This window comes from Tauraco erythrolophus, chromosome 16, assembly GCF_009769465.1.
Source record: "Tauraco erythrolophus isolate bTauEry1 chromosome 16, bTauEry1.pri, whole genome shotgun sequence".
Classification (NCBI taxonomy): domain Eukaryota; kingdom Metazoa; phylum Chordata; class Aves; order Musophagiformes; family Musophagidae; genus Tauraco; species Tauraco erythrolophus.
Window position 1 is genome coordinate 4,508,778 of NC_141480.1, and position 25,182 is coordinate 4,533,959.

At 39.4% G+C, this 25,182-nt stretch overlaps 1 protein-coding gene across 1 annotated transcript in view; it reads left to right on the forward strand.

Annotated features, from left to right (window-relative positions):
• Positions 1-305: 305 nt before the first annotated feature.
• Positions 306-25,182, forward strand: part of SPOCK1 (SPARC (osteonectin), cwcv and kazal like domains proteoglycan 1) — a 314,902-nt gene continuing 290,025 nt past the window's right edge. The window contains exon 1 of the mRNA XM_086621457.1: positions 306-473. Within this exon, the coding sequence (XP_086477583.1) occupies positions 306-473 (168 nt within the window). The remainder of the gene's footprint in view (positions 474-25,182) is intronic.

Sequence of the window (25,182 nt, forward strand, 5' to 3'; positions counted from 1 at the left end):
CTGGCGTTTCGTAACGCGGTGCCTTCACCTGGCCGGTCTGCCCGGCCCCAGGTGACCCGCGCAGATTATAATCGATCATTTCGATTGTTATCGCTGCCCGTCCGGGCTGCGCGGGGAGGGCGGGTCTCGGCGGCCCTGGCAGCTCCGCAGCCAGAAGTTCGCGAGGGGCGAGAAGGGGGGGGACAAGCCCCAACTTGGGTCCCCTCAAACTTCCCCGCCCGAGACGGCCGCCGCCGCCTCGCGCTCCTCTCCGCTCCTCTCCGCTCCTCTCCGCTCCTCTCCGCTCCTCTCCTCTGTCCTTGCAGATGTCGGGGGTGCTGGTAATCGCTGCCTGGTGCTTCCTGCAAGTGGAGAGCCGGCATCCTGAAATCATCACGAGTAACAGCAATCATGGCAATTTCCTGGACAACGACAAATGGCTGAGCACCGTTTCGCAGTATGATAAAGACAAGTACTGGAACAAATTCCGGGATGTAAGTACTTCTTCGTTTCCCGCATGCCTCTCGTTCGTGCCGTTTGGCCGTGGCATCCTTGCCATGGGTGGCTGGTGGCTTTTTTACAAGCTGTGGGTAGGACAGAGATGCAGCTTGGGCAACCGATTGCTGCTCGTAGGAAGGATGTTCCGAGCTGTTTGGACGTGGGACAGGTGCCCCTGGCATTCGCCCCATCGATCGGGACTCAGTGTCAACCTCACTGAGAGCTTATGGTCTGCAATTTTCCTTTGGGGAGGAACTTCGAGCAAAGTTTCTGTGCCAGCTGCTTAAGAGGCTGGTTAACTGTAAAATGATGAAACGGAGTGTGTGTGTATGCGTGAGAAGGGAATATTTACCAATTCAAGCCACAAGGTGGTAAACAGGGAAGCTTTTGTTGCCTGCAGATTTGGTGGAAAACATTTTGTTGTCAGTTCTGCTCATGGAGGGTTTTGACGCTGCTGGAGGGTTGGAGGAAGCAATGCTTTGACTCAGTTTTTTTTCAGTCTGGAAAATAGGGGTAACTTCAAGATGTGCTATGACGTGGATCCATACAAAACAAATCACTTGCTTAAACTTAAAATTAATTCTTGAATTCTGCTAATTTCGATACAGTTAGGTATTGTATTAAGTCAATGACTGGAGAAAGGGAAATGTGACATTTATGGTAAATGGAATATTTGCAGAGTTTCTTTTACTTGTGTTGTCTACACGCTGAGAAAGCTGTCCTGGAACACACACAGAAAACCCTGCTTCAGGCTGCCAGGGCTGGATAAGGGAAACGTTAATGTTGATCATGAGCACATTGAGGTTAAGTGTTCTTTATTGCATGGGATTTGTGTGCTGTGGTTGCAGTGTGACTCTGAGAGAGGGAAGAGCAGAGCTGGCCAGCAGTTCTGCTAGTGCTGTTCTGTAAGAATTTGTTTGGTTGGGAAGCTCTGGTGGTTTATAGTATTCTGAGAAGTTAAACTTTGATGCTACACGCTCTCTTATTACTGTATCTTACTTGGCAAAGAGGAAGTCAAAGTATTACAGTTAAATGTGACCTGTCTCTGCCCAGCTTAGTCTTTCTGTGTTTTTCCGTGGTTGTGGTCATCTCTATGTCTCAGAAATCACGCTGCTCTGAATCTTAATGTAACAAAGTATGGCCTCAACAATGGTATCAACAGATATGTCAGAATGCGTATCTGTTTGCAGTCACTGTGATGACATCCACCTACTAGGACTGCTGAAGTTCTCCTGTAATTGGCGTCTGGAAAAGCCTATGCTTGTACAGCGACTAGCATTTTATTAATATGAATTCATAGATTTTTTTATAAGGCTCCGAGGGAATCTTTTTTAATATCTGGTTTAGTCTCCTGGGGAACACAGGTTTAGGATTTCACTTGTTAATTTCTACATCCAACTTGATGGGAGAATTGAGCAGCATTTGAAAATGGTGAAGTGAATGACAGACTGACAAATTAATCTGAAAACACTTTTAACTGGAGATAGATTTATAGCAGGAGACATCTTTCAACAGTCTCCTTCCAAATTCAGACCTTGTATTAAGTTTTTATTTCATTTTATGTAGTTTTTCTGTTGTGGGTGGTGGTTTTTTTTTTGTTTGTTTGGTTTTTTTTAAGACTAGAGTCCTTGCAACTTCTCTTCTCATCCCCTTTCCCTAATCTCACAAGTGCAATTGTCAGAGAAATGATTCCTCTTCCTGTGGAATATGTTCACAAAGATTACCTCTTTCATGTTTTAAGGTTTCACAACTGAAAATGCTTTTTTAGTCCTTCTGAAAATGCTAATAAAACCTGTAAAGCCTCCTCCTTTTTGTAGGAAGAATCATTTTATGGGGAAAAAACCCTCTTAACCAACCCTCTGCCAAGCAAAAGTAAATAGTATAAAGTTAATGCAAAGTTTAGATCTCTTTCTACCCAGCTGTCTTAATGGTTCTGTTTAAGTACTTCAGAACTAGCATGTTACAAGTATGTGTGATTATCCATGAAACCTTTCATGTGGAAAAAAAAAAAAAAGAGACTACTAATCATCTCCTACTAAGCTTTTTCCAAAAAGAAAATGTAAAAAGCTTGCGTGTATAATTAAGCTCTTTATAACTTTTCTTCAACCAAAGTGATTTACTCCATCGTAATCTTCTGTGAGAGGTTTGTGTCCACAGATGAAGACACACATGGGTAGAGGTGCTGCCAACGTAGTAGGTGTAGTAGAGACAGCGTGTTTCTTGCATGCAGAGATGTCATTAAGAAGAAATCTGGTCCTCGCTTCATGGGTGTGTTGTTGGAGATAAGATTGTGCAAACATTTGTTAAAATACTGCCTGGCGAGAGTCAGCATAAGTGTTAGCTGCCATGTATGGGGTAGATTAGGGTTTCATTCATAATGGTTTCCCTACAACTCAACAATCTTCCCACCTTCCCTTTGTTCTCAAACTGTAACTATATATACTAGATGAGGTTCTTGATGTGGGCTTTGCACGGGAGGCTGGAGTGTAGAAGTGATATTTCGGTTAAAACCTTCTTGATTCTGTCACTACAGCTACTACAGAGCAGAAGGCCTCGTTGGTACCTTGCAAATCAGCAGAAGCAAGGTTGTGGTAATTATCATGATTAGCTTTAGTAGCTTTCTGAATTTTATGTCATGTTATATAAATAAAATTGCACAAATATTTACGTAACTGTGTCCTTATGTACAGAAAGAGAAACACTGCATGTGTGGAGCTGAGATTTGATTATTTTGGGTGGGGCCACTTTAAACTGTGTATGTGCATGCAGCACAGACATCTGCACACACATATTTGCATTCAAATCTGTCATAATGTTGCAATACTGGGTGGTTTTTTTTTACAGATGATATATAATTGAATATAGAATTTTAAACTGGGCTTCTCAACTTTTTCAGCTATTCTTTTCAAAATCAATTGGTTGGTCAGCCTTATTGAGCTATGGTCCAATATGGCCTGATTTGAGAAGACAGCTATTGATTGGTTTTTTTAGTATTACCCATATTTCTTTTGAGCAAAGACAGCATGGTAGTTGCACTTAATGGCCCAGCAGACATTACTCTTCTGTGAGAAGAGAGCACAGAAGTACATCTCATTTGATGTCTGCATTACGTCCACATAATCAAGCTAAATTTTTAAGTCTCACTAAATTCAATGGTGTGAAATGATGACCTGTCAACATTTTCAAAAGGCTTCGAGGGATCTGGTTAAAACAATAGTTTACAATACAATCTTTTCACGTGATTTGAACACAATTTGTAGAATATTCAAGTGCCTCAGTTTTAAAAACTAGCAAAGCCTGTAAATGAATAGCGAGACCAATGTGGCCAGTCCGTTGTGAAGCACGTGCTGTTGAAAATCTTGTATGTTGTCCAGCTGTTCAGTATCAATAATGGTGTAACATCTGATGTATTAGTAAGCGTTCAGTGTAATCTGAACTTGATATGCCTGTCTGTCTTCCAACTCTTTTTCCTTTTCTGCCATGGGCTTTCTATGTGACAGATGACAAAATCTTAGCTCTGCCTTAAGTCCTGTCTTATAGCTAGGCATAATAGTATTTCTCTTCCTCACAGCTGTGAGTAAAAGCTGTAAAAAAGAAAGGATAGAGGTCAGGATGTGTGGTGATAAGGAATTTATTATTCACCTAATACATATATTGAATGTGGCTTGATACACACTTAAGGACTTGACTATGTCTGGTTTGTCAAGTATCTGAAATATAAAAACCAAGTCAATATAATTATTACTAGAAAAAGAAAAAAGTAAGCAAGCTGGAGTCTGTAGGAAGGAACTGTAACTATTTCCTTTGTACAGATTCTAGACTTGGAAAAGCAGATATCAGGGATATGAGAGTCCAGTTAGACGTTCTGATATTATGAAAACAAGTGCTAAGGCCTCGATCTTTCGATCAGATCTGTCGAGAGAGATTCTTTGGCTTAAGAGGAGCCTGAGCACAAATTTGACACTTGAGTGTGAAGTGAATTCTTATGAGTCTTAGAAAGCATTTATTATGTGACTGGCCATACATGTTATTGTAGTAGGTCACACTGCAGCATCTCATTGTGTTCATAGAGGCTTGGCACGGGAGGCGTAGAGTAAATGTCCTCTTAGTGTTAGGCCTGTCTTTAATCAAGATTATATGAACAGACTAATTCTGTTACTTGGAGTTATGTCTATTACATTTTTAATGCTTATATATTAAAAGGTAATGAGTTCAACTAGCTATGGATTAAACTGCAAAAAGGAAGAAAAAAGTTAAATGAACTTGGAGGATCTAGTATAAACCATACAAGGAATTTCTATGAAGTTGAAAGCTGAGAATCTTGGCATGAACTCTGGTTTCAGTGCATGTTTATGCATGGCAGGCTGCCAGACCACGTTCTGAGCATTAACTAAGCTGTTTCTCTAAATTTTATTGCTTACAGAGTTTCAGTTCAGGCTATCGTGTTAAAATCCCCGTGCGTTATATGCCTGGAGATGCTTTGAGGCTGTGCATGCCTGAGAAGCAAGGCATGAAATGTCATCATCTGTGTGCATAGATTTCTTGGACTTAGTGTGGATAAATAGTTACATAAAACTATCATCAGCATGAATAGTTATATATCAGTAGATTAGATTAGATATTAGCTTTCCCAGGTTGGTCATAGACTGCCATCCCCTGATACAGTCTCCTGGAGAGACAATTTTATCCGTTAGTCATGTGCATCATCTTTCTGAGCCTGAGTTTCCCCTCACACCTGATCAGAAGTGCAGTGTTAAGTGATAAAACAAATACAGGACTAGGAACTGGGGGAGCTGTATTGTTCCAGCGTTGCCACTGATGAACTTTTGGACTCCTGACACTTCTGCACTGCTTTTTCCCCTGTTGTGCTTATCTTTCTTCCATTTGTTTAGCTCAAAATTTGAAGTTTGGCAGTGAAACTTGATAGCAGAGTTAGAAAACATGACCAGTACTGAGAAGGGTTGGAATACCAAGCAGGCAGAATTGGAAGACCTTGAGAACTCAAGTAATAGAAATGAAATGAAATTTAAAAGTACAAAGTAGAAGGTCATGGAGTGGAGAGCTAACATGAATTTATTCTGGGTCCTGGCAGCTCAGCTTGAAATAGATGAGAGAGAAAACCTGTGTACTCTTATTGATTTCCAGAGTTATTCTAAGTAACGAAAGTAATGCTACTCTGAGGAGAGCAAATATATTGTAGGAATGCATAAAATGAAAGATTTCTGGTTCTCTTGAAGAAATAAAATTGTACAATGTATAGGAGAGAATACGTAATTAGGAATATTGTGAGCACTTCTGATCACTGAAATTCAAGAAAGACAAATTTTTATGGACATGTTGTGCCAAAGGCCTCCCAGCATCATAGGGGAAAAGAGCCTGTTTTAAAGGTGGAACCTGCTCTGCGATACCCAAGGACCCCCTGATCTTTTGGGGTTTTGGAGCTAACAATTCATTTGTGCAGACTGGGTTCTTCCTGCTGTCTCTTCCCTGGCAGGTACACGCCTTCAATGTGATCACACTACCAAGAACTCAACCAATTTCAAGATACTACCTGATACACTAGATGCTCAGGGGAAGCTGCTTAGTCTTGGATTGTATTTTCTTTCTTCCATGTTGTATTTATGTCTACAGGCAGAACGGAGTGTTTTCTGCCTACAATTTATTACCAGAACATCACTTCTTTCTGTTTGCTTCACCTCAAATATAAGCACAGTTTTTTTTCTGTGATTCAGTGATCAATACTGTTCAGTCCCTGCTAGTTATGTAGTAGTGAAGACAGTTGTGAGGAGGGTTACGGTACCCTTGAAGAATACCTACTAGCTGGTGATGGATGTACCCAGTCAGTAAAGTGGCTGGGTTATGTGATGGGACACAGGCACCTCAGGCTTGTTTGCCAGGAGATTATCATTCCAAGCCCACCTTCAGATTTAATTGAAGGTGAAAATTGTGTACATGTATTCCAATGGATTTGGACTGAAGTAGGAACAGAGTTGCAATGTGATTTATAAGTCTACCCAGCCATTCTAGCATAGGTTGTGTCTTAGGGCAATCTGTACTCCAAAGAGGGACCAGGCTGGAATATAAATGTGATTGAAAAGTACAGCTGAGATGCACTTGCCAAAGCTGCATAAAGTTTAAAAGAATAGCAAAACATGAGACTGAATCTGGTCAAACGTGATTCATAATCAGTTTCTTACAAACAGAAGACATTTGCTTACTAAAAAATGCCCTTCTCAAACTTGACACTTTCCTTCTGCAGTGGACAAGGGGAAAATAATGGCATTTATCTCAGAATAATTAACTTGGAAGGTACAGAGAGCCAGCTTTTTGTAATTAACTGACACTTATCCAGCTTCCCTAGGAATTACCTAAGACTCCAAAGCTAAATAGGTCAGTAGAAAACTGGAGTGTTTGTTTCTGTGTTCTGTGTTTCAAATTCTAACTTGAATAGCTGCTTCATTTACAGAAATGTTTTTTAGGCTGCGCTCACAAATCTTGTCCCTGCTATGGAATTCGGTAGATTTGGAGTTTTCACTAATATGTTTTACAGGTTTTTAGAGTAACCGTTCTTGTATTCTGCTCCTTCCCCGCCCCCTCCCCCCTAGTTTTATAGGATTTATTTTCCACAGAAAAAACCTTTGCAAATTTAAACTAATTTTGTCCGAATACTGGGAGGTGAGTCTTCTGTTATGTTTCTGGACGTAGCCTGTATGTTTTAAGAGTTGCAGTGGGAGCTATAGGAAATGTAATGATGTGAAGAGTATGCTGCACCTTTGTAAAGACAAAAGAGAAATATTTTGTTTTTTGATGAGCATGAGGTTAAAAATGAATAAAAAAAGTGGAAGAGCCAGTTTTGATGTATTGCAATACATGAAATAATGATGTATTAGCACCTTTGTGCGTGGGGGGCTGGAAAAAAATAGCGAATCAAAACCCAGTACACAGTTGTGGGATAGATTTTGTTTATATATTTGTCAAAACTCATTCTTATAAAAGGAAAAAAGAGGGGGTGAAAAAAACCCCACACAAATAAGCCGTGCGTCATTCAAACCACGTCAGCCTAATATAAAATGAGTGGATTGAAAATAGTCATAGGAGGCAGAGTTCCGACGTCTGTTAGTGTAACCAGTGTTGTCAGGCTCAGGTACCCATGGGTAAATAATACTAGTTTTATTTCAGGTAAATTGTCCAGTATTAGGGTTGAGAAAATCAGGCTCATTATTCTCAAGCGCCAAAAGTTAAAGTCTAGTTATGATACTGTGTTTTGAACATTGGAGAGATTATTGCCTTTTTTTTTTCATCTCAGATGTTTTAACTGTTTGCTTTATATTTATGTTTTTAACCAGGAGGCTAGAAATACGTAATTTCAGTCAGTGCATCTTCAACAATGTGAGCATTTTTTGTGGCTAAAATACAAGACTGTCTGAATTTGGGATGGGGTAGCTGAGCTGCTTTTACAAGAGGCAGGACTCCATGAAAGAAGTGGAGGTCAAATATTACATCTAGGATATAAAAACTCTTTTCTTTTAGATAACATCTGTTTATTCAAGGCTATTTGATTATTTCTTTCCTTGTGTAACCAAAAATGAGATTCATCCAAAAGAGCTGTAGTGAAGTCTTGGTTATGTTGAAGCTGATGACGGAACTCTCAAAGACTTTAGTGGGACCTGAGTTTGATTCTTGTGTTCTTCTTAGACAAAGGACAACTGTACGTGAAAGACCAGTTAGATTAAACAGATCTTTTTGGCTTTTGGAGGACATTGTGTAATTGGAGAAGGCAGAAAGATCAGGTGTCTGGCCAGCATAAATAGAAGATGCTCCCTCTGAGTTTGATTCTTCCAGGAACTATCTGAAAATCAAACATCTCCAGTCTACAAAGTACAGATTTTATATAAGGTAATGCTGCTGCCTCCAGTGTGAATTTCTGTACTGCCAGTGCTTAACTCAGCTTTACACAGGGCCTTACTCCTGCTAAGTTACTAAGCCTTAACTCTGTGGAAGTTGTCTGTCATCAGGTAGATAACTCCAGCAGTTACCATTGGTGGATTTGCTGTTGCAAATTGGCAGCTAAAATTGAATTACACGTTTGGACTGAACATCTAATGTCTAATGAGTTTCAAGGCTAAGATATGATAAAAATTCAGTTTACAGATAAATGGCTAAGCTACTGAATAGAGGTTTTGGCAGAGAGTAGATTGGTCTTTATCTGTCACTTCCATAGCTTGGTTTGTCATCCAGGGTAACAGAAAATCATTCTCATTAAAAAGGTACAAGGGGGCATCAATTAATTCTGTGATCCTAGCTGTCCTCTTAATGAACTTAGTGTCATAAATCCACTTCACTGATTGCTTTCTCCTGGGCAGACAGAAAAATACTTTATTAAAATAACTGCTAGAGTAACTATATTCAGACTGGTTTTCAAAAAAGGTTTCAGTATATCATGGCTTACAGTTGAATTCTGACTAACACTGGGATTGACAGAGGTGGTGATACTTGTCTGTCTAAGCAGGTTATTTTGAAACTGTCTAATCAGGAAATTCAGCTGTGTATACAATTTCCTTTGCAATTTCCCAGCATATTCTGTGAATAGTTTTTATGTGCTTTTTAGCTTGGAGATTTGTCTTCATCCCTCCTTCCCTGAGTTCCATTGGGTATTCAGAAGTTTATTTCAGCATTGTTTTCTAGTGTTTGTGTATGTGTTTGTATGTTATATATATCCTTTCTGCCTTTGTCTTCAAGTTGCAGCAGTTAGACAACTTGAACCTGAACAGAAGATGGAGGTAGAGAGGTAGAGGCAGCTGCAGTCACTGGAATTGGAGGGGAGGATGCTTAAATTTTAGAGAATGAAATAGGAGGGAGGCTGAAAGTTATAATTGCAAGATTAAGAAGAAACGAGGCTGAGCTGCTTGTTCGGGGGAGTGAGCGGAAACATTTCTTTTAGAGTAGTGTTTCTGTGTGTACTAAGGATATTGAGGTTTTTGGTAGAATTCGATTACAATTGGTAAATATTAATAAAAATCAATTTAGGAGAATTCAGACATGCAGTGATAGTGATTCCACCTCCCTGTGTATTTTCAGCTCCATGACTGTGATGACCAGTTTCACGTTTTCTTGTGCTGTCACCCCAAAAAACATAGAATTAAAGTATTTCCACTGAACTGTACTACATAGGTACCAAAATAATCACCTTTCCATAGTATTCCAATATTTTTCCTCTCCCTCCAGTTTCAGGGGATCCATATGAGTAATCCTTTTATCATAAAAAAAATTACAGTAAATACAAATGCATAGCAACAATACCTTAAAGAAACTGCTCTGAGAGATGGTCGCTTTATCCAAGTCTCTTGCACTTTGAACACTGATTTCTGGGAGAACTCCGTTAGTCTCCCAGTGTTTGTGTATGAGCCAATATCTAATATGCTGCAAGCACTTACACCTCTTGCTTTTGCGGGAGTTTTTGCAGAGCGTGTTAATCCGCAGCGATCCGCTCAGCGGAGCCCGTCCTGTTCGGAGCTTTCCGGATAAAAAGGAAAGAGCAGGTAAAGACTCCTTCATCTCATTTAAGAATACCAAGGGTTTTTGTGGTGTTCTTTACTACATCTCAGAGCACTTTTCTGATGTGGTTAGCCACATGGAGATGTATATGTAGGTTAGACAGATGTGGAAGCGGAGAATAAAGCTAGTTCAGAGTTATCCATCAAGCTAATGCCAGATCTAACAACAAAATTTATGTCGTGTAAGTCCCAGGACAGTGCTCTTCTGAGCTGTGTACTGTGTTGGAATACAGAAAGAAAAAGCTTAACAGGTCTGTATTGTTCCTTTGAATATATGTGCCAGTATTTGACAGCAGTGTTTATTGGGTCAAATTCATTTCTTGTTTGATAATACAAGCTTCGCTCAAGGTATATAAGGGATAAATTTTGTCCATCTTTTTTCTAAGTGAAGCCAGGATAACCAGTCTTTTTGATGATAGCTAGACATTATTTATTTATTTATTTAATACTAGGTAGGTACACCTCTTGTTTGGTGTGATATTGAAGGGGGACTAGGTATTTCCTGTTAGAGATATTATGCGAAACAGGTTTCCTGTGTGTTTTTTATTTTACACTACATCTGATGAAACTGGTGACTTAGAAATTTTAAATCTACTGGTCTTTTTAAAACTTGTTTCCCATGGCCAAAAAAAAAAAGTTGTTTCACATGAAGGAACATTGGAGTGCTGCCTTCGGTAAGGATATCTATGGGCACAGGATAATTAGTGATTTAAATACAGAATTCTCTGTCATATTCCTTAAACATAACCGTGAATCTCCACATTATGTTCACTCAGGATAACAGTATCCAAAAAGAAGTCATGTCAGGATAACAGTATCCAAAAAGAAGTCATGTCACATTTAATTAGGGTAAATATAAACTGGAAAAATGCTGCACAACTGTCCGTTATGCATATAACTGCAGTTTTGCAAGCTGAAGGAAACTGGTAAAACAGATACATAATTCCTTATGAGGAGATACAGTAATTCAGATCTGTGGCCACAGCTTTATTAGTCTCCTTGTGCTTATATAACAAAGTTAAGTTGGATATAACAAGACGCTTAATGTTTTATTTTCGTTGGAATAGGAGGCAAGAGGGACTAAAATGATGATCTTGTGTGACACAAATGTCTGATTTTATATTTAGTCTCCTTTTCTTTCTATAAAGCCTTTGGCTCTTCCCATGAAGAGAGGCTTTGTGTCTTATGCATGTGTCTTATCTTAATAAATGTTTAAACGATTGGCAGAGCAAAGATTTTGTGGCTTGTAAGGAACTTCTTAGAATCTGAGATGAAAGGTTATTTTTTTCCCCCAGAGATAGTGCTGTTAAAGATTGTGAGTAAGCATTTCATATCCAGGTGCAATGCTTTGGAAGAGAAAAGACGACTGAACATAAGTACAAGAAACTTTAATGGGTATAAATGGACAATTTTTGAGCATTCACAAAAAGATAATATAAGCAATTTTAGAATAATTTTAAAATATATTGAAACTTTCACTTCTAAAGCAACATCTGCCATCACAAATAGTCCCATCTCTGTATGTAAAGGGAAAAAAAAAAATCCAAACAGCTTCTTATGGGCCATATTCTGCTATTGGTATTTTTTTAAGTAACCACAGAACCTTAGCACTAGTTTCTGTTGAGATACTCCATCCATGGCTTAATGGCAGAATATGGCCCTGTGTAATCAAGAATGAGCAATATTCTATTACAGCAGGGCAATGTACAAATAGAGATAGATGTGGCATGTGCTCAACGTGGCTGTAGTTTTCATTAGAAATGGAAGAAGCTGCAAGCAGGAAGCAATTTTGCAACCTACCTCCATCATCGCAAAACCATTACTGTTATGTCAGGGATGATGCAGTTGATGTGTTCCATCCAGAATGATGCAAGATTGTCTATAAAATTTGAACTCAGATAAGGAGGTATGTAGATATAAAATAAGATTCTAAGATGAAGCCTTAGTGCATGGCTGATTTTAAAGCTGAAGCTTCCTGAATTTAGGAGTTACTGAAACTGCAATGATGGAATAAGTGTGTTTTCCTCATTCCTTAAAAAGAGAAACTACAGGTGCAAGCAAATGGAAAAAAACCTGAAAACATACAATCTGTGTCATAGACAAATGAACGCTGGATAGCTTAGCAGATCCAGCCAGAGGAGTCGTGGCTGAGATGCAGACAGGCTTCATTAGGTGAGAAATCATGGCTGAAACAATCTCTTCTAAAGCCCAGAGATCTCTCCACATGGAAAACGGCTGGCAGAAAGAGGAAATTAAGAACGTGACATGTCTATGTTCCTCGGTAATGAATTTATAAACACAGACAGAATGGGAAAGAGATAGATAAGGAAAAATATGTTCTGCTTCAATAGAAAGGGTTCCACAAATGTGGGTTGATGATGGTGTTAGGGTTAGAGGAAGCTCTGGGTAACCTCCACTCAAGAAATGTGTGTGATTTTGGGCACATTTGTAAAGATTGTCTTGCTGAGTATCCACAATATACATTTTGGACTCGAAGCAATCGCCACTGGTTTGCTGTCAGATGAGAAGCTATAAACATCTGCCCTTTTGTGGTCTTCCTACTGTGTGACTTGTGTGTTGCGTGACAGGTGGTATTGGTTTTAATTTGAGATAAACAACAAAGATGCATTGTAGAAAGAATACATGTGCTTGAATCACTTTTTTCCTTGCAAGGTAGTTGTGGGTATCTGTAGCATTCATAATTAGCAGGGGAACAGATGGCAAAAGCTTGGTTTAAAACAGATCCTCTACTGAGTACTAAGGGATCATGTGCCAGCTTATTTGGGAAGCAACTTGCTCTGTTCCCTTGGATGGTGCTCTAATACAGGATGCGGGAGTAAAGTAGGAAAAGAATTTGTAACCGTTGGTGTAATTCAGTGTGTAGGACATATATAAAACATGGAAAACATCTAAACTTTCAAAACATCTCCTGGGTGCTAGTGTCTCGTGCTGCACAAGGATGAATTTCAGCCTTTATTGTAGTGCATAGCTGAAACCTGTTGTGTATGCGTTCATGTATAGGGTAAATATAACAAAATGTATGTAAAGTTTCTCCTTTCCCCTGTCCTTATTTCTGTGCAGAGGGAACAATTCTATTCTCTACTCAAACTTTGGTTAAGTATCGTAATGTAGCTTATTTAAAAAACCCAACAAAACGAAAAAAAAAACCCAACCCTATATATATTTTGCTTGTGTGCTTCCAATATTAGCATTGTGCAGCAGTTTTTCAAAGCTAGAAAACATGAGAGGATTTCTGTCAGCATTTCACCATGACACTTGTTTCACATAGAAAGCCAGAGGGCAAAACAAAGTGGTTTCTTTTGGTCCATGTAATCTTTTCAGAAAGCAGTGGTAGCCCTGCAGGCACAATCACCGAGATTCGTGTGAGGTAGTGCTCAGAATGATGAGATCTCGGATGTAAAGGCTGATTGATTAGTTGTGTGGTTCCATTCTCCAAATTCAAAACTTAAAAATATTTGATTTTAAGGAGAGGCAGGGGCAAGGAGGAGAACAGAAGGCAGCTAAAGAGAAAAATACTCTAAATATGTTTTTCATCAATAAAGTAAAAATATGGTATTCTCTATCCCAAAGGAGCTGGATGGATTATTGCAACCATCCAGTCTAGTCAAGATCACATTTTCTTGTTTCTTTTTTCTAAAAGATAAATGAACCCATGTTGAGATGTTTATCTCTGTGAGATGACCTGTATTTACCTTCAAGTCACAGTGAATTGGGTATTCTCTTAGTCTGTGAAACTATTTTATATCACTCTTTCTCCCTGCAGACTCTATGGATACAGACATAGAATATTTCTGTGAAAACAGTGGTGCCATTCCCTCTGTGTGGAATATTTTGGACAATATCTGTAATATCCAGTGAAGTGATCTTCCATAGCTCCTAGTTTTCTCTGTATGCTAAAGTATAAATTTAAATATGTTGTGAACTGTCTTTTCTTTTTCCATCATAAACTCCCTTTATCTCCTTACAATAAGTAATTCACAGAATAAACAGGTAGTTTTTTGTTTGCCTAGACATCTTTTTAATCACCAGTTTTCATGTAAAACTGACTCAGAATTTTTCTGGTATGGAAATTAAAGTTTACAACTGCGCCAGTTCCTTCACTGACAAGACTGAATTAATTGTTTGTGCTTGTTCAGTTCAATTGACAGGTTTTTTAATTCTGGAATGTATTTAGATCGTAAACTTTTTAGGTTGGGAACACTTCTATGTGTTTGATCATGCAGAAGCCAGCTCACTGGGGACTCTCATCTTTGCAAGGGCTGCTGACCAATCCAAATTTTATAATACAAATAATCTTTATCACCATGATTGGTGTGGGCAGTTGTAGAACTAAAATTAAAACATCCTTGTCAGTATGGGGTCTTTTTTTGTTGACAATCTCTCAGCCTTCTCAGTATGCTGCTCTTGTTAAGAGTGTTTTGCTCAGACTAGAAGCAAACTTCAGCTACGTTTATTGAAAGAATAGCACTTGCCCAGAGTTAGACTTCTTTTGGGCCCCGTATACTTTCCCTTTGTTTGACCATCCCTCTTGTAGACCTCATAAAACCAGTTCAGATTCAGGAATAGCCTTTCTGAGTTAGCTGAAGTATTTTCAATTTAGTATTGAATGAAGTGTTTTTAATTTAGAGATTATCAAAACAGTCACAACCATCCCGTTCTTGGGTAACAGCATTCTAGTTGTCTTAGTATTCAGCTACAAGAGCTACAAAAGCAATATAATTTCAGTTGCCCCATAAAAGAAATAAGCCTGAGCTTTTTCAGACTTCAGTCAGAAACACTTCCTTGACCAACAGTCTTCAGAAACTATTTAGCTTATTACAACCACTTGAGCCAACAGGTTCATGAGTCGTAGGAACTTTGCTCAGAGGAGTTCCACACTCTCACTCATCTTTGAAGGTAGGTTGGTGAATTTTTAAAATGCCTTTTCTCATAGCAATCCCTGAACACATCAGCGGCTCTTAGTTGCATGTTCTTGGCTTCAGAAGAAGTTTCTTAATTGCTGAGAGTATGGAACAGCAAGACAAAATGACTTTGCACCCAGGGTCTGAAACTACTGCAGCTGTGCTACTTGGAACTTCAGCTGTCTTGAAAGGCTGAAGAATTACATAGCATTCCCTGTAATGACAGGGCTCACCACTGCCTGCTGAGTTGCAGAATTGTTCCTTTCAGGTTAGACTATAACTTGCACTCGTGTGACTGTGCAAAAAAATGAGGAAGAAATGAAGACAGCCTAACCCACTCTCCCAGTACTCCTGGCAGGGTAGTACTTAGAGCTGTTTATCGACTGGCTGTGGATACTTTGAGAAAGCACGGGGGACATGCCACAAGAAGGTACAGAGAACTGGAGACCTTACTTGTTCTTTTTAAAAGGATGATTAAGTTACTCTACTCAGCAGTAGAATGTGAAAAATATGCCTGGTATGGTGCTATAGAAAACCACATGAAATCCAGTGACAGGGAGTAAACAGCTTATTGTTAACAATTTGGGGGAATGACAGGAGGGAAAATAAAAAGGGATTTCGTAAAGCAAATTTTCATTTGCTGCCTGGGGAGTGTTTCTTTGTAGGGGAAGAGAGAATGCAAGTCGTTGCTCACTTTTGTTCCAAATCACTGTTTATAGAGTGAATTTGTGATTTGGAGGAACACCTACCTTCCTGAGCTTTCCAGCAAGGCAAAGACAACGTTAACTCAAACCACGTAATGTTTGCGCCCTGCTGTGGTCATACAGCCCTTTCTCCTCCCACCTCCTTTCCCTACATCAGCAGCAGTGCTGGGATTTTTCCTGCTTGCCCTTTCTGAGCACTGCAAATCCTTGTTACTGGGCCTGTGCAGAGACCACATAGGCAGGAGATGGGTAGTGACTCCCTTTATATTCCTGCATAGAACAAAGCTACTACCCGGCCTTTCATCCATGTTTCCAGTTCATCACTCCTTGTAAATCTGACACTGATTTCAATTCTGTGCTTAGTTAAGGGTGCTGCTATTATCTTTTGCTTTCACATGCACGGAATATGCAAATAGGAGAAGCTAGAGCACTACAGGAATAGCTCCTCCTTCGTTTCAGCCTCATCATTTGTGTTACATAAATCATTTTATTTTAATTTTCAGCTTTCGCTTTCTGAAAAGCAGAGCAAAATATATGGATTTTTAATCTCTAAAGTTTTGTTTGTACCCTACTGAGTATAAGAAAAAGGTGGCTGTTTTCCAGAGATAGATCTTCAAAAATTCCTGGTAAATTCCCCAAAGTGAAGCAGTGGGAGCTCTTGCTTTAGTTTGGATAATAAAAACAATAAGAAAATGCCAGACTAAAAGTCATGGACAGCCTCACTTAACAAATCAAATGGCAAACTACCAGCCAGTGTTAAAAAGAATATCCAACTGATGCTGCTTTTATCCCTGTACAATTGGCAAGGCTCCTGGATTAGTGCCTGAGCCAGCATTGATGCTTGGCCTGGGTATGACTGCACAAAAGTGGACCAGGCCACTAAATCATTTGGCACTTCTGACAATTTTATCGCAGGAGAGCTCTGGGATTTCTGCTCGTCTCCGTTGAGCAGGATGACTGCTCTGGGAGAGGAATCCTGATGTGCTTGAGACCTGAGCGGAAGGGATCCGCTGGCATTTTTGAGTATTTCAGAGGTCCTGACAGTAGGAAGCACTAGTGTCTCTATTACTGAGATTCCGAGGGTAAAAAAACCTGAGGTTAAACCAAACAACTCATCCGGATTAAAATTGGCTCTGGCAGATTGTTTGCATGAAAATTATTCACGCTTTGAGGCGATTAATTCAAACCATTGTCTAAGATGCAGAGTTCTAAGCCTAAATATAAGACTACTTGACTATGTTTTACTGTTAATTCTTGTTGAAAAATCTGTAGTATTTTTCATTAAAAATGTCTCAGGAATCTGCATGCATGTTTTATAAAGACGTCATCTGTAGAATGAATTTACCTTACTCTCTAAGAGCTGCTTTGTCATTGAAGATATATTCAGAAACAAAACAAGCTGTGTTTGTTACTGTTGTCCTTGCTATCAACTAAAGTAGACATGTTCTGTGGTTCTATGATACTGTTTTAGTTTCCTATCAGAAGTAAATGATATTCCGACTGTTCCTCTGCTGTAATTTGCAGTGAGCTGTGAGGGAATCCCATCAAACGTGTCGAACTCTCCTATGGAAATCATAGACTGTGATAATAGGCTAAACTTTCATGATTTCTGGAGCCTGGAATTTTAGTGTGATAATAGAGCTGAAAAGAGTCTTTGAGAATGGAAAGTGGATGTTTCCTACTTGCATTTTGAAGTGTGGTCTAGAGAAAGTAAAAACAATTAACTGCCCTTTATTTTTCCTCCTGGTGACCAGTTCTCTGACTTTTGCCCATTTGGTGACCTTTTTATACTCAAGCTAAGCTTGAGTATCTAAGATAGATACTCAATCTAAGATAGATAAGGTATATCTAAAACCAGGATATACCTTCCTGCTCCACACAAGGTGAAGTTAGTATTTCTGAAAGGGCTGTTACTAGTGTAGACATCCTTCAGGCAGTGCTCTCTCCCTTTGGAAACTCTTCACTGACATTTAAAATCCTGTATTTGAAATATTCATCAACAATATAGGGATAGGTGATGTGCTTCCTGAAAGAGATTTAGTTCGTAAAATGTTTTAGTTCCTGCCCTAGATGAGGAGATTTTAGTAGAATTAAAGCGTCTTGGATCACAGCATCTAACTCTGGATCCATTTTCAATGACAGGAGAAGAGACAAAACATCTCTGAAAGCTCTTGATGTGAGAAAGTGTCTCCTTGAGTTGTCCACCTGTCCAGCCAGTCTCTTGACTGGTTCGAACAGCCTTTAAAGCTGTAATGGCTACTGGAGAGGAAGAGCAGAGAGCCTGCTGAGAGTCTAGATTCTCCAATAATTAATAAGAACAATCAAAACTATAGGTCTCTGCAGCCCTTTTCAAAGAAGAACTTGACTCTTGGCCTTCACCTAAGACTTGACTGAGCACCTACGGTTTCACAGTGTTTTCAAAGTATGTTCTTTCTATTCTTTAAGGCTTCCAGCTTTGTCTCCAGATTCCTTGGAAGCCATCTACTTTTATTTATCTCTGAAGCTGACTTTAAGGAAGGCCTCAGCTCTCAAGGAAAGAAAGCATTTTTAGAGGATCTCTCATCAAAATGTTGTTAGCAAGGCATACTTAAAAATAAACTGCTTCTCTCCTTCCCTCCCTTCTGGAGTGAGCTGAGAGGACAACACCAGTTGAATCATCCGTCTGAGTCATGCAAACAGCTGTCATTGTCAGATGTAAAGATGAACTAAAAAGCTGTCATTTGCTTGGGAGTATTTTTATACTTGACTTACTTGTCCAGTGAAGGGGAGAGGTGGTGTGGTTTTTTTTTTTTTTTCTTTTTGCCTCTTTTCACATGGAAAATTACAGTGAAGCCATGTGTTGTGGTAATGGCTATAAACTCAGCTACTGAAAAAGCTTTACAGAAATCTTGCACCTCAGAGCATCTGTCATTCTGAAAACCTTGCGCACAAGCTCTGGGAGACCCTGTGGAGACATCCATGCGGTCCTTCCCTCAAAATGCCTGGTCCTGTGCAAGTACCTTCTCCTCTCCAACTGTGTGCTGCCTGAAGTAATTCACTCTTGCATCTGAACTGTAAATACAGACCACACTCTCACCCTGACATCTAAAACTTGACCCTCAGATTCATGGTTTTTTTTTTTCCTTGCCCTTCTTCATTGCTTTTCTTATTCTCTGTTCTTTTATGTTTCTGTATCTCTTGTAGTCAACCTTGCAGCATCTTCTTTACGTAGCGCTTCTTGCTCTTCTTTTCTTTACTCTTTCTTCACTCGATCGTCTCTGTTGTCCATCCCCTTTCTTTCCTACGTTTTTCTAGTGTTAATCTTTCTCCCCTCCTTCTTTATAGGTATCTTTCATATCTTCTTCTGTTAGCCAAGTCCTGTGAGTTTGCTACCAAATAGTGCTAGCCAGTAGGTCACAGCAGCACAGACTGTTTTGACCGAACTGATGATGATGTGGTCAGTCTGGTTGTGATCTTAAACCAGTCTCACTGAAAACTGGTGTGTGTTCCTGCACCAGGAATTCGTGTGCAACACACCACAGGGTAGCAGTACTTGAAGAGTAAGCCAGTGCTGCCAGGTGAAACAACCTTCACAAAAGACAGAAGTGCAGAGACTACATTAGAGTCCCGATTTCCCTAGCACTCTGTCCGACTTATAATGGTGAGCATTTGTTTAAGTTCCCTAATCACAGCTTCACAAAAAAAGGTGGTTTTGAAAAACTGTCTAGCTTGTAACGTAAAAGGAAATCCCTACTTCCAGTTCAAGAGAGTGGAAAGGAGGTGAAGATGCAGCTACTCCTTGTTGCTATGTCTACCATAAAACTTAACATCACTGACTCAAACGGCTGTTATCATTATATCTCTGAAACAAGTCATGTTTTTAAGACTTTTATAACTTAAGGAATCTAATAATTCAAATCTTCTAATGTGAACTGGAAGGCTTATCTGTCCGATTTTTGAGCACTTGAAGTTTTTTCTAGGAGTCTCGTGAAAGTGCCATATCCTCTTTTAAGTGTAGTAATTTTGAAATTTATTATAGTTGATCTCAAAATATTAAAATAAGGGAATAGTGATATTTCTGCTTCTCTAATCCTACAAGAGCATTTAAACACTAGGAGATGGAATTTATGCCATCTAAGAAGCTTTGAGGCTAAGCTCAAGCACAACACTGTCCACAGTGCCTTGTAGGCTGTACTGTCATGGTTTTTTTCCTCATTTATACTTAATCAATGTTCCGAGATGTATCACTCTCTAAAGTTTGCTGGATGTTTTTGAATGGTTTTCTTTTGGAATGAGTTCAGATTCCATTCTGATCACCTGGAGACAACTCAGCAAGCAAAAAATGCAAAGACTGGATGTGACACTGACTTAGAGTTCCCAGTGATCCTCTGAGCTCCCTGGGAAATGAGCTGTGTAATCTGGCAGAGCTGTAGATTGAGTGGGCTAATGCAGTGTCACGTCTGCTGTCCCACACTGGTGTTACTAATGTTAGTTGTCTGATCCACTCTTTCATTCCTTCCTTCTCTTCCTCCTTTTCCTGACTGTACAGTCACTAACCCTAAACTCATTTCTGTGGTTGCTTTTTGCTGCTTGGTTATTTGGTTGGGATTTTTGGTGTCATGGTTGGTTGTTTTGTGGGATTTTTTTTTTTCTTCTCTCTGCTGCAATTATTAGCTCCTTGCAGTGTATCCTTTTTGTGAGTGAAATCATCTAGTATGTTAGGATTGGGTATTTCTGTGGATATGCAGTGCTAAGTAAATGTTTTAGTGTAGCATTTGTCCCTAAGAACTTGGATTCCTGAGAAAGTGATATATAGATACCAGATTAGTAAGAGTTTGGATTCCTGAGAATGTGGTGTATAGCTCCCAGGTCAGTACAATTTTTCCAGCAGGTTTAAAGCCTAGCTAAAGACATTAATTTTTCTGTTAGGCGGGAGATCATTAACAAGTGTAATTTTGTCTGCCCTGAAAATAAATTGAACAGAGCCTCTTGGAACACTGCACAAAGGATAGACACTAACATAAAGCAACTATACTCATTTAGTGCAGGAAATAAAGGCATTGTATAAAGCAAGTTGCATTATGTAGAAGACTTATTTGAAACCAAAGGTTAACGCTTCGTACTGAGTATTCAGCGTTTTATAGGTGATAAAAAATTAATTTTATTTGTAAATGTCATACTCTATTTCAGGAAAACGGTAGCCATACCGTTATTATGTAAAATACCATGGAATTAAAATGCATTCTTTTAAGTCAATATTGTGTTAACTAATTTCTGTAGCCAGAAGTACTAAGCGGACAGCGTGGATATGTTGTGTTTTCAATGCCACGCCTGAAGCTTCAAACAAATTGCTGTTTATAATGAAGTTGTGAAGTGCTCACCCTGATAACGCTTTATCATGTTTAGATTGAAGATACTGTTTCAGCATATTTCAGAAATTCATAATAACCCCCCAGGTTCTCTTATCTTCTTCATGGAAAACCATAGTTTCTACTTATCTGGTCACTTACCTGTCAAAACAGCTCCCTGAGAGCTTGAGAAAATTAAGTGTGAGGGATATCGCTGCCTCTTTGAGTCCCACTCCATTTTTCTGAAAGAAAATCTGCTGAAGTTGTTGGTATCCTTCCACTTCAGCTGTATAAACGTCATGTAACCACAGGGATAAAAGTCTGTCATGTTTCCGTTCACCCCAAGGGAGTTCTGATTGTCCAGTAATGTTAACGTGCTTATTTTTATGTTTAAGTTCTGATCCAATGCAATGGAGACTTGTTGTAGATCCCAGTAAGCGGTTGAGGCTATTGAGCTCCTCACACTTTAGAGTAAAAGAAATATATAACCTTTCTTTTTTGTTTCAACTAGTTTTATCAGCCAACTGAGTACAGGTTATCTTTCTATTCAGTTGCCCTCTGATAATCATAGAATTATTTAGGTTGGAAGAGGCCTTGAAGATCATCAAGCCCTACTGTTACCCTAGCACTTCCAAGTCCGCCACTAAACCATGTCTCTAAGCACCACATCTACATGTCTTTTAAGTACCTTCAAGGATGATAACTCAAGCACTTCCCTTGGCAGCCTGTTCCAATGCTTGACAACCCTTTTAGCAAAGAAATTTTTCCTAATATTCAATCTAAACCTTCCCTGGTGCAACTTGAGGCCATTTCCTCTTGTCCTGTTGCTTGTTACTTGAGAGAAGAGACTGACCCCACATCGCTACAACCTCCTTTCAGGTAGTTGTAGAGAGCGATAAGGTGTCCCCTCTCCTTTTCTCCAGGCTAAACAACCCCAGTTCCCTTAGCTGCTCCTAGTAAGACTTCTGCTCTTGGACCCTTCATCAGCTTCATTGTCCTTTAGACACACTCCAACACCTCAATGTCTGTCTTGTGAGGGGCCCAAAATTGAATACAGGATTGGTGCTGCAGCCTCACCAGTTCTGAGTACAGGGGGGGCAATCAATTCCCTAGTCCTTCAGGCCACACTGTTTCTGATGCAATTTTCCCTACAATTTCTGTCTATTATATGACACAATAAGGTGTAGCAGTCTGTAACAACAACTTAAGTTTTATAACCAGCTTACTTGCAGCAGTCTCTTCAAATCCATCTCTACTTCTCCATAACTTCTTCATATTTGTTTCTGCACAATGCTGTCTGATGTGAGTAAATAGGAGAACTGGAAAAAAAAAAAAAGCAACCAACTTTGGAAAGGAGGTGAAGGGAATGCCTGTATTTCAAAGGAGTTTAAATTAAAACAAAGAAAATTCATTATTCGTAAATTATGAGTTTTGGTAACTGTAACAAATATGTTAACAATTTTTGTTCAATATGTAGATGGAATGCTTTGAGTTTCCAAATCTGCAAATGTTCAAGTAAGTGAGCAGCTTTAGAAGAGTAATAATCAAGAATTCGGTGGACTAGCTGGGGTGCTTCAAGTTAGGATCTTCCATAGCTGTTTACAGGATTTATGTGTAGTGATGCATTTGATTAGCTGTTGAAGTTTGAGCCCAAATACGTAGTTGCATGGTTGCAAGTTTCAAAACCTGTTGGCTTTCACTGGAAAGCTGTTTATTCTACAGAAGTAATTTAGTCATTCAAGGCAACTTTGGTTATAAACAATCAGAAATTTTGTGTTGATTGCCGTTGATTATGTTGATGCTATAAAGTCATAAATACATTACCTAAGGAATATGTGTTTGAATCCTGCAAACAGTATTTGGGAAAATCTTCTAGTGACTGACTTATTCTTAAGATTTCATAAATTTATGCAACGCTTTACCTGCCTTTGAAATGCAGCTATCTGCAGGGCAAAATGTAGCAGCTGGTCTTACACACAAGAGTTAACCCAACTGACCCTGCCAGGCTTGGGGTCTGACAAAATCACAGTGCAAGGCTGTGAGGCTGCAGGCAGACCTCAAAATCAGCAGTCTAAACTACTGACAATTCCAAATAAATGACTAAGTGTTGTAGGAGATACGGAATGTGCCATTTTGTATTTTACTTTGTGGGATCACAAAAGATACAAAATGTATTTTATTTTGTGAGGTCAGATGTATTTTGAAGCTTAACGTTTTTTGAAGCTGAGCTTGCCTTCTGTTTTAGTGGGGTTGATACTTCTCTGTGAACCTGCTTCAACGGTTTTGATTATAGGTCCATTTCAGAATGACAAGGTGACGGTATTTTCGTTCCCCGTTTCTGTGCTGTTAAATTCTGAGTGCTGGCAGGGCTGAACTATTAGTCACTGGGAGAGATTTGCCATTATTTTTCAAGAAGTCTTGGTGACATTTTGGTGCTCTGAAGCTTTCACTTTAAGCAAAACTAAACCAACCTTAATGGGTGGCGTAGCTCTTGTTTCGTGGTTGAATGCTTCTCTAGCTCATGTGCAGCTCTCTTCCCTCTGCTGATCAAAATCAAATTAAATGTTTATTCCTGAACTTGAACCTGTCCCAATATTTTCCAATTTTTAGCCACTTATAGATGCTAGTTATTTGTAATTTTCAAGTGTCTGGTGTTTAAGGTTGAAATTGTAGTCCCACCGAAGTCAGTCACACTTACCTTTAGTGGGGTCACATTTTCCCTATGAAAATGTTAAAATGTCATACGTTAATTTAAAGCTTTTTCCCTTCCAAAGACAAGAAAATAATCCTATTAAAAGAAGCCTATTTTTCTTCAACTTGTCTATATTTTGCTATATAAGTCAGTAGCCTTAAGTAAAAAAATTAGAGATGTAGGCACAAAAATATCATTTCAAGTCAGAACACAGGAAAACTATTGCAAGTGGCCTTTAGAAATTCTCCAGTAGCGGAATTCATGTTTAGCACGTGCCATACTGCTGTGACCACTGCCTTCCTGTTGAGCTGTTGATAGTTCTTAGTTGCCTGCCATGGTCAAATCATTATCAAGAGACAGATGTTTCTCAGTTGCATGTTGGCAATTGTATTTTTTTTTTCTTTCTTCCTTTTGGAACAAAAGTTTCAAAATCAGATTTTAGCAAAAGGTCAATTTGAGGCTGTCAGTGGATAGAAGCAGCTGCTGTATTTTTGTGTGTTTTATTGTTTTTAATGTCATGGCTCTAAATAGAAATGAAGATCAATACTCCCCCTTCCCTTCAAATATAACCTATCAGATAAACTCGGATTACTTTTTCATCCAGAGTTGCTGTTTCTCCTCTGTTAATGACATTCATCACTGTAGGGCTCAACCATTCCTCAGAACCATCCCTTGGAAGTGTTATATACCAGCCAGAGCTGGGGAAGGAGACCTTCAAGGGCAGAATTGTAGGAGCACGTATTTCTGTGCTTTAGTTTAAAGCGAATGGACAGAGGGGAAACGAGGGGATACTGACACCTTTCAGAGAAGATGAGCGGTTAGTACTGTGTCAGTAATCGTTTTTTTCAGTCTTGGACAAGTAAAACAAAATTAGCATTAGTTATTAAATCATACCCAGAGTATATTCAACCACCACTACTTTTTCCCTGGTTTTCGCAGCCTTCCAGTACCTAAAGGGGCCTACAGGAAAGCTGGGGAGGGACTTTTTACAAGGGCATGCTGTGATAGGACAAGGGGCAATGGATTCAAACTGAAAGAGGGGAGATTTAGATTAGATATAAGGAAGAAATTTTTCACTCAGAGGGTGGTGAGGCACTGGAACAGGTTGCCCAGAGAAACTGTGGCTGCCCCATCCCTGGAAGCGTTCAAGGCCAGGTTGGATGAGGCTTTGGACAACCTGGTGTAGTGGAAGGTGTCCCTGCCCATGGCAGGGGGGTTGGAACTGGATGATCTTTGAGGTCCCTTCCAACCCAAACCGTTCTGTGATTCTATGATTTGATGTGCTGTTCTTGCAGAAAGATCTCTATGCTGGTGACTGCAGTAACCTGGAATGCACAGTCCTGACCCTGAATGTTCATTTGTGTACTTTACAGAACAGGACAGGCGTTCTGAGTGAGGGCAGTTCAGGCATGTAAAATTTCATCTGCTTCTGGGGTGTTCAGATATTCATTTTACAGCACTGCTATCCCAAGAATTATGTCGTTCATTTTGACTATTACCTTTCTT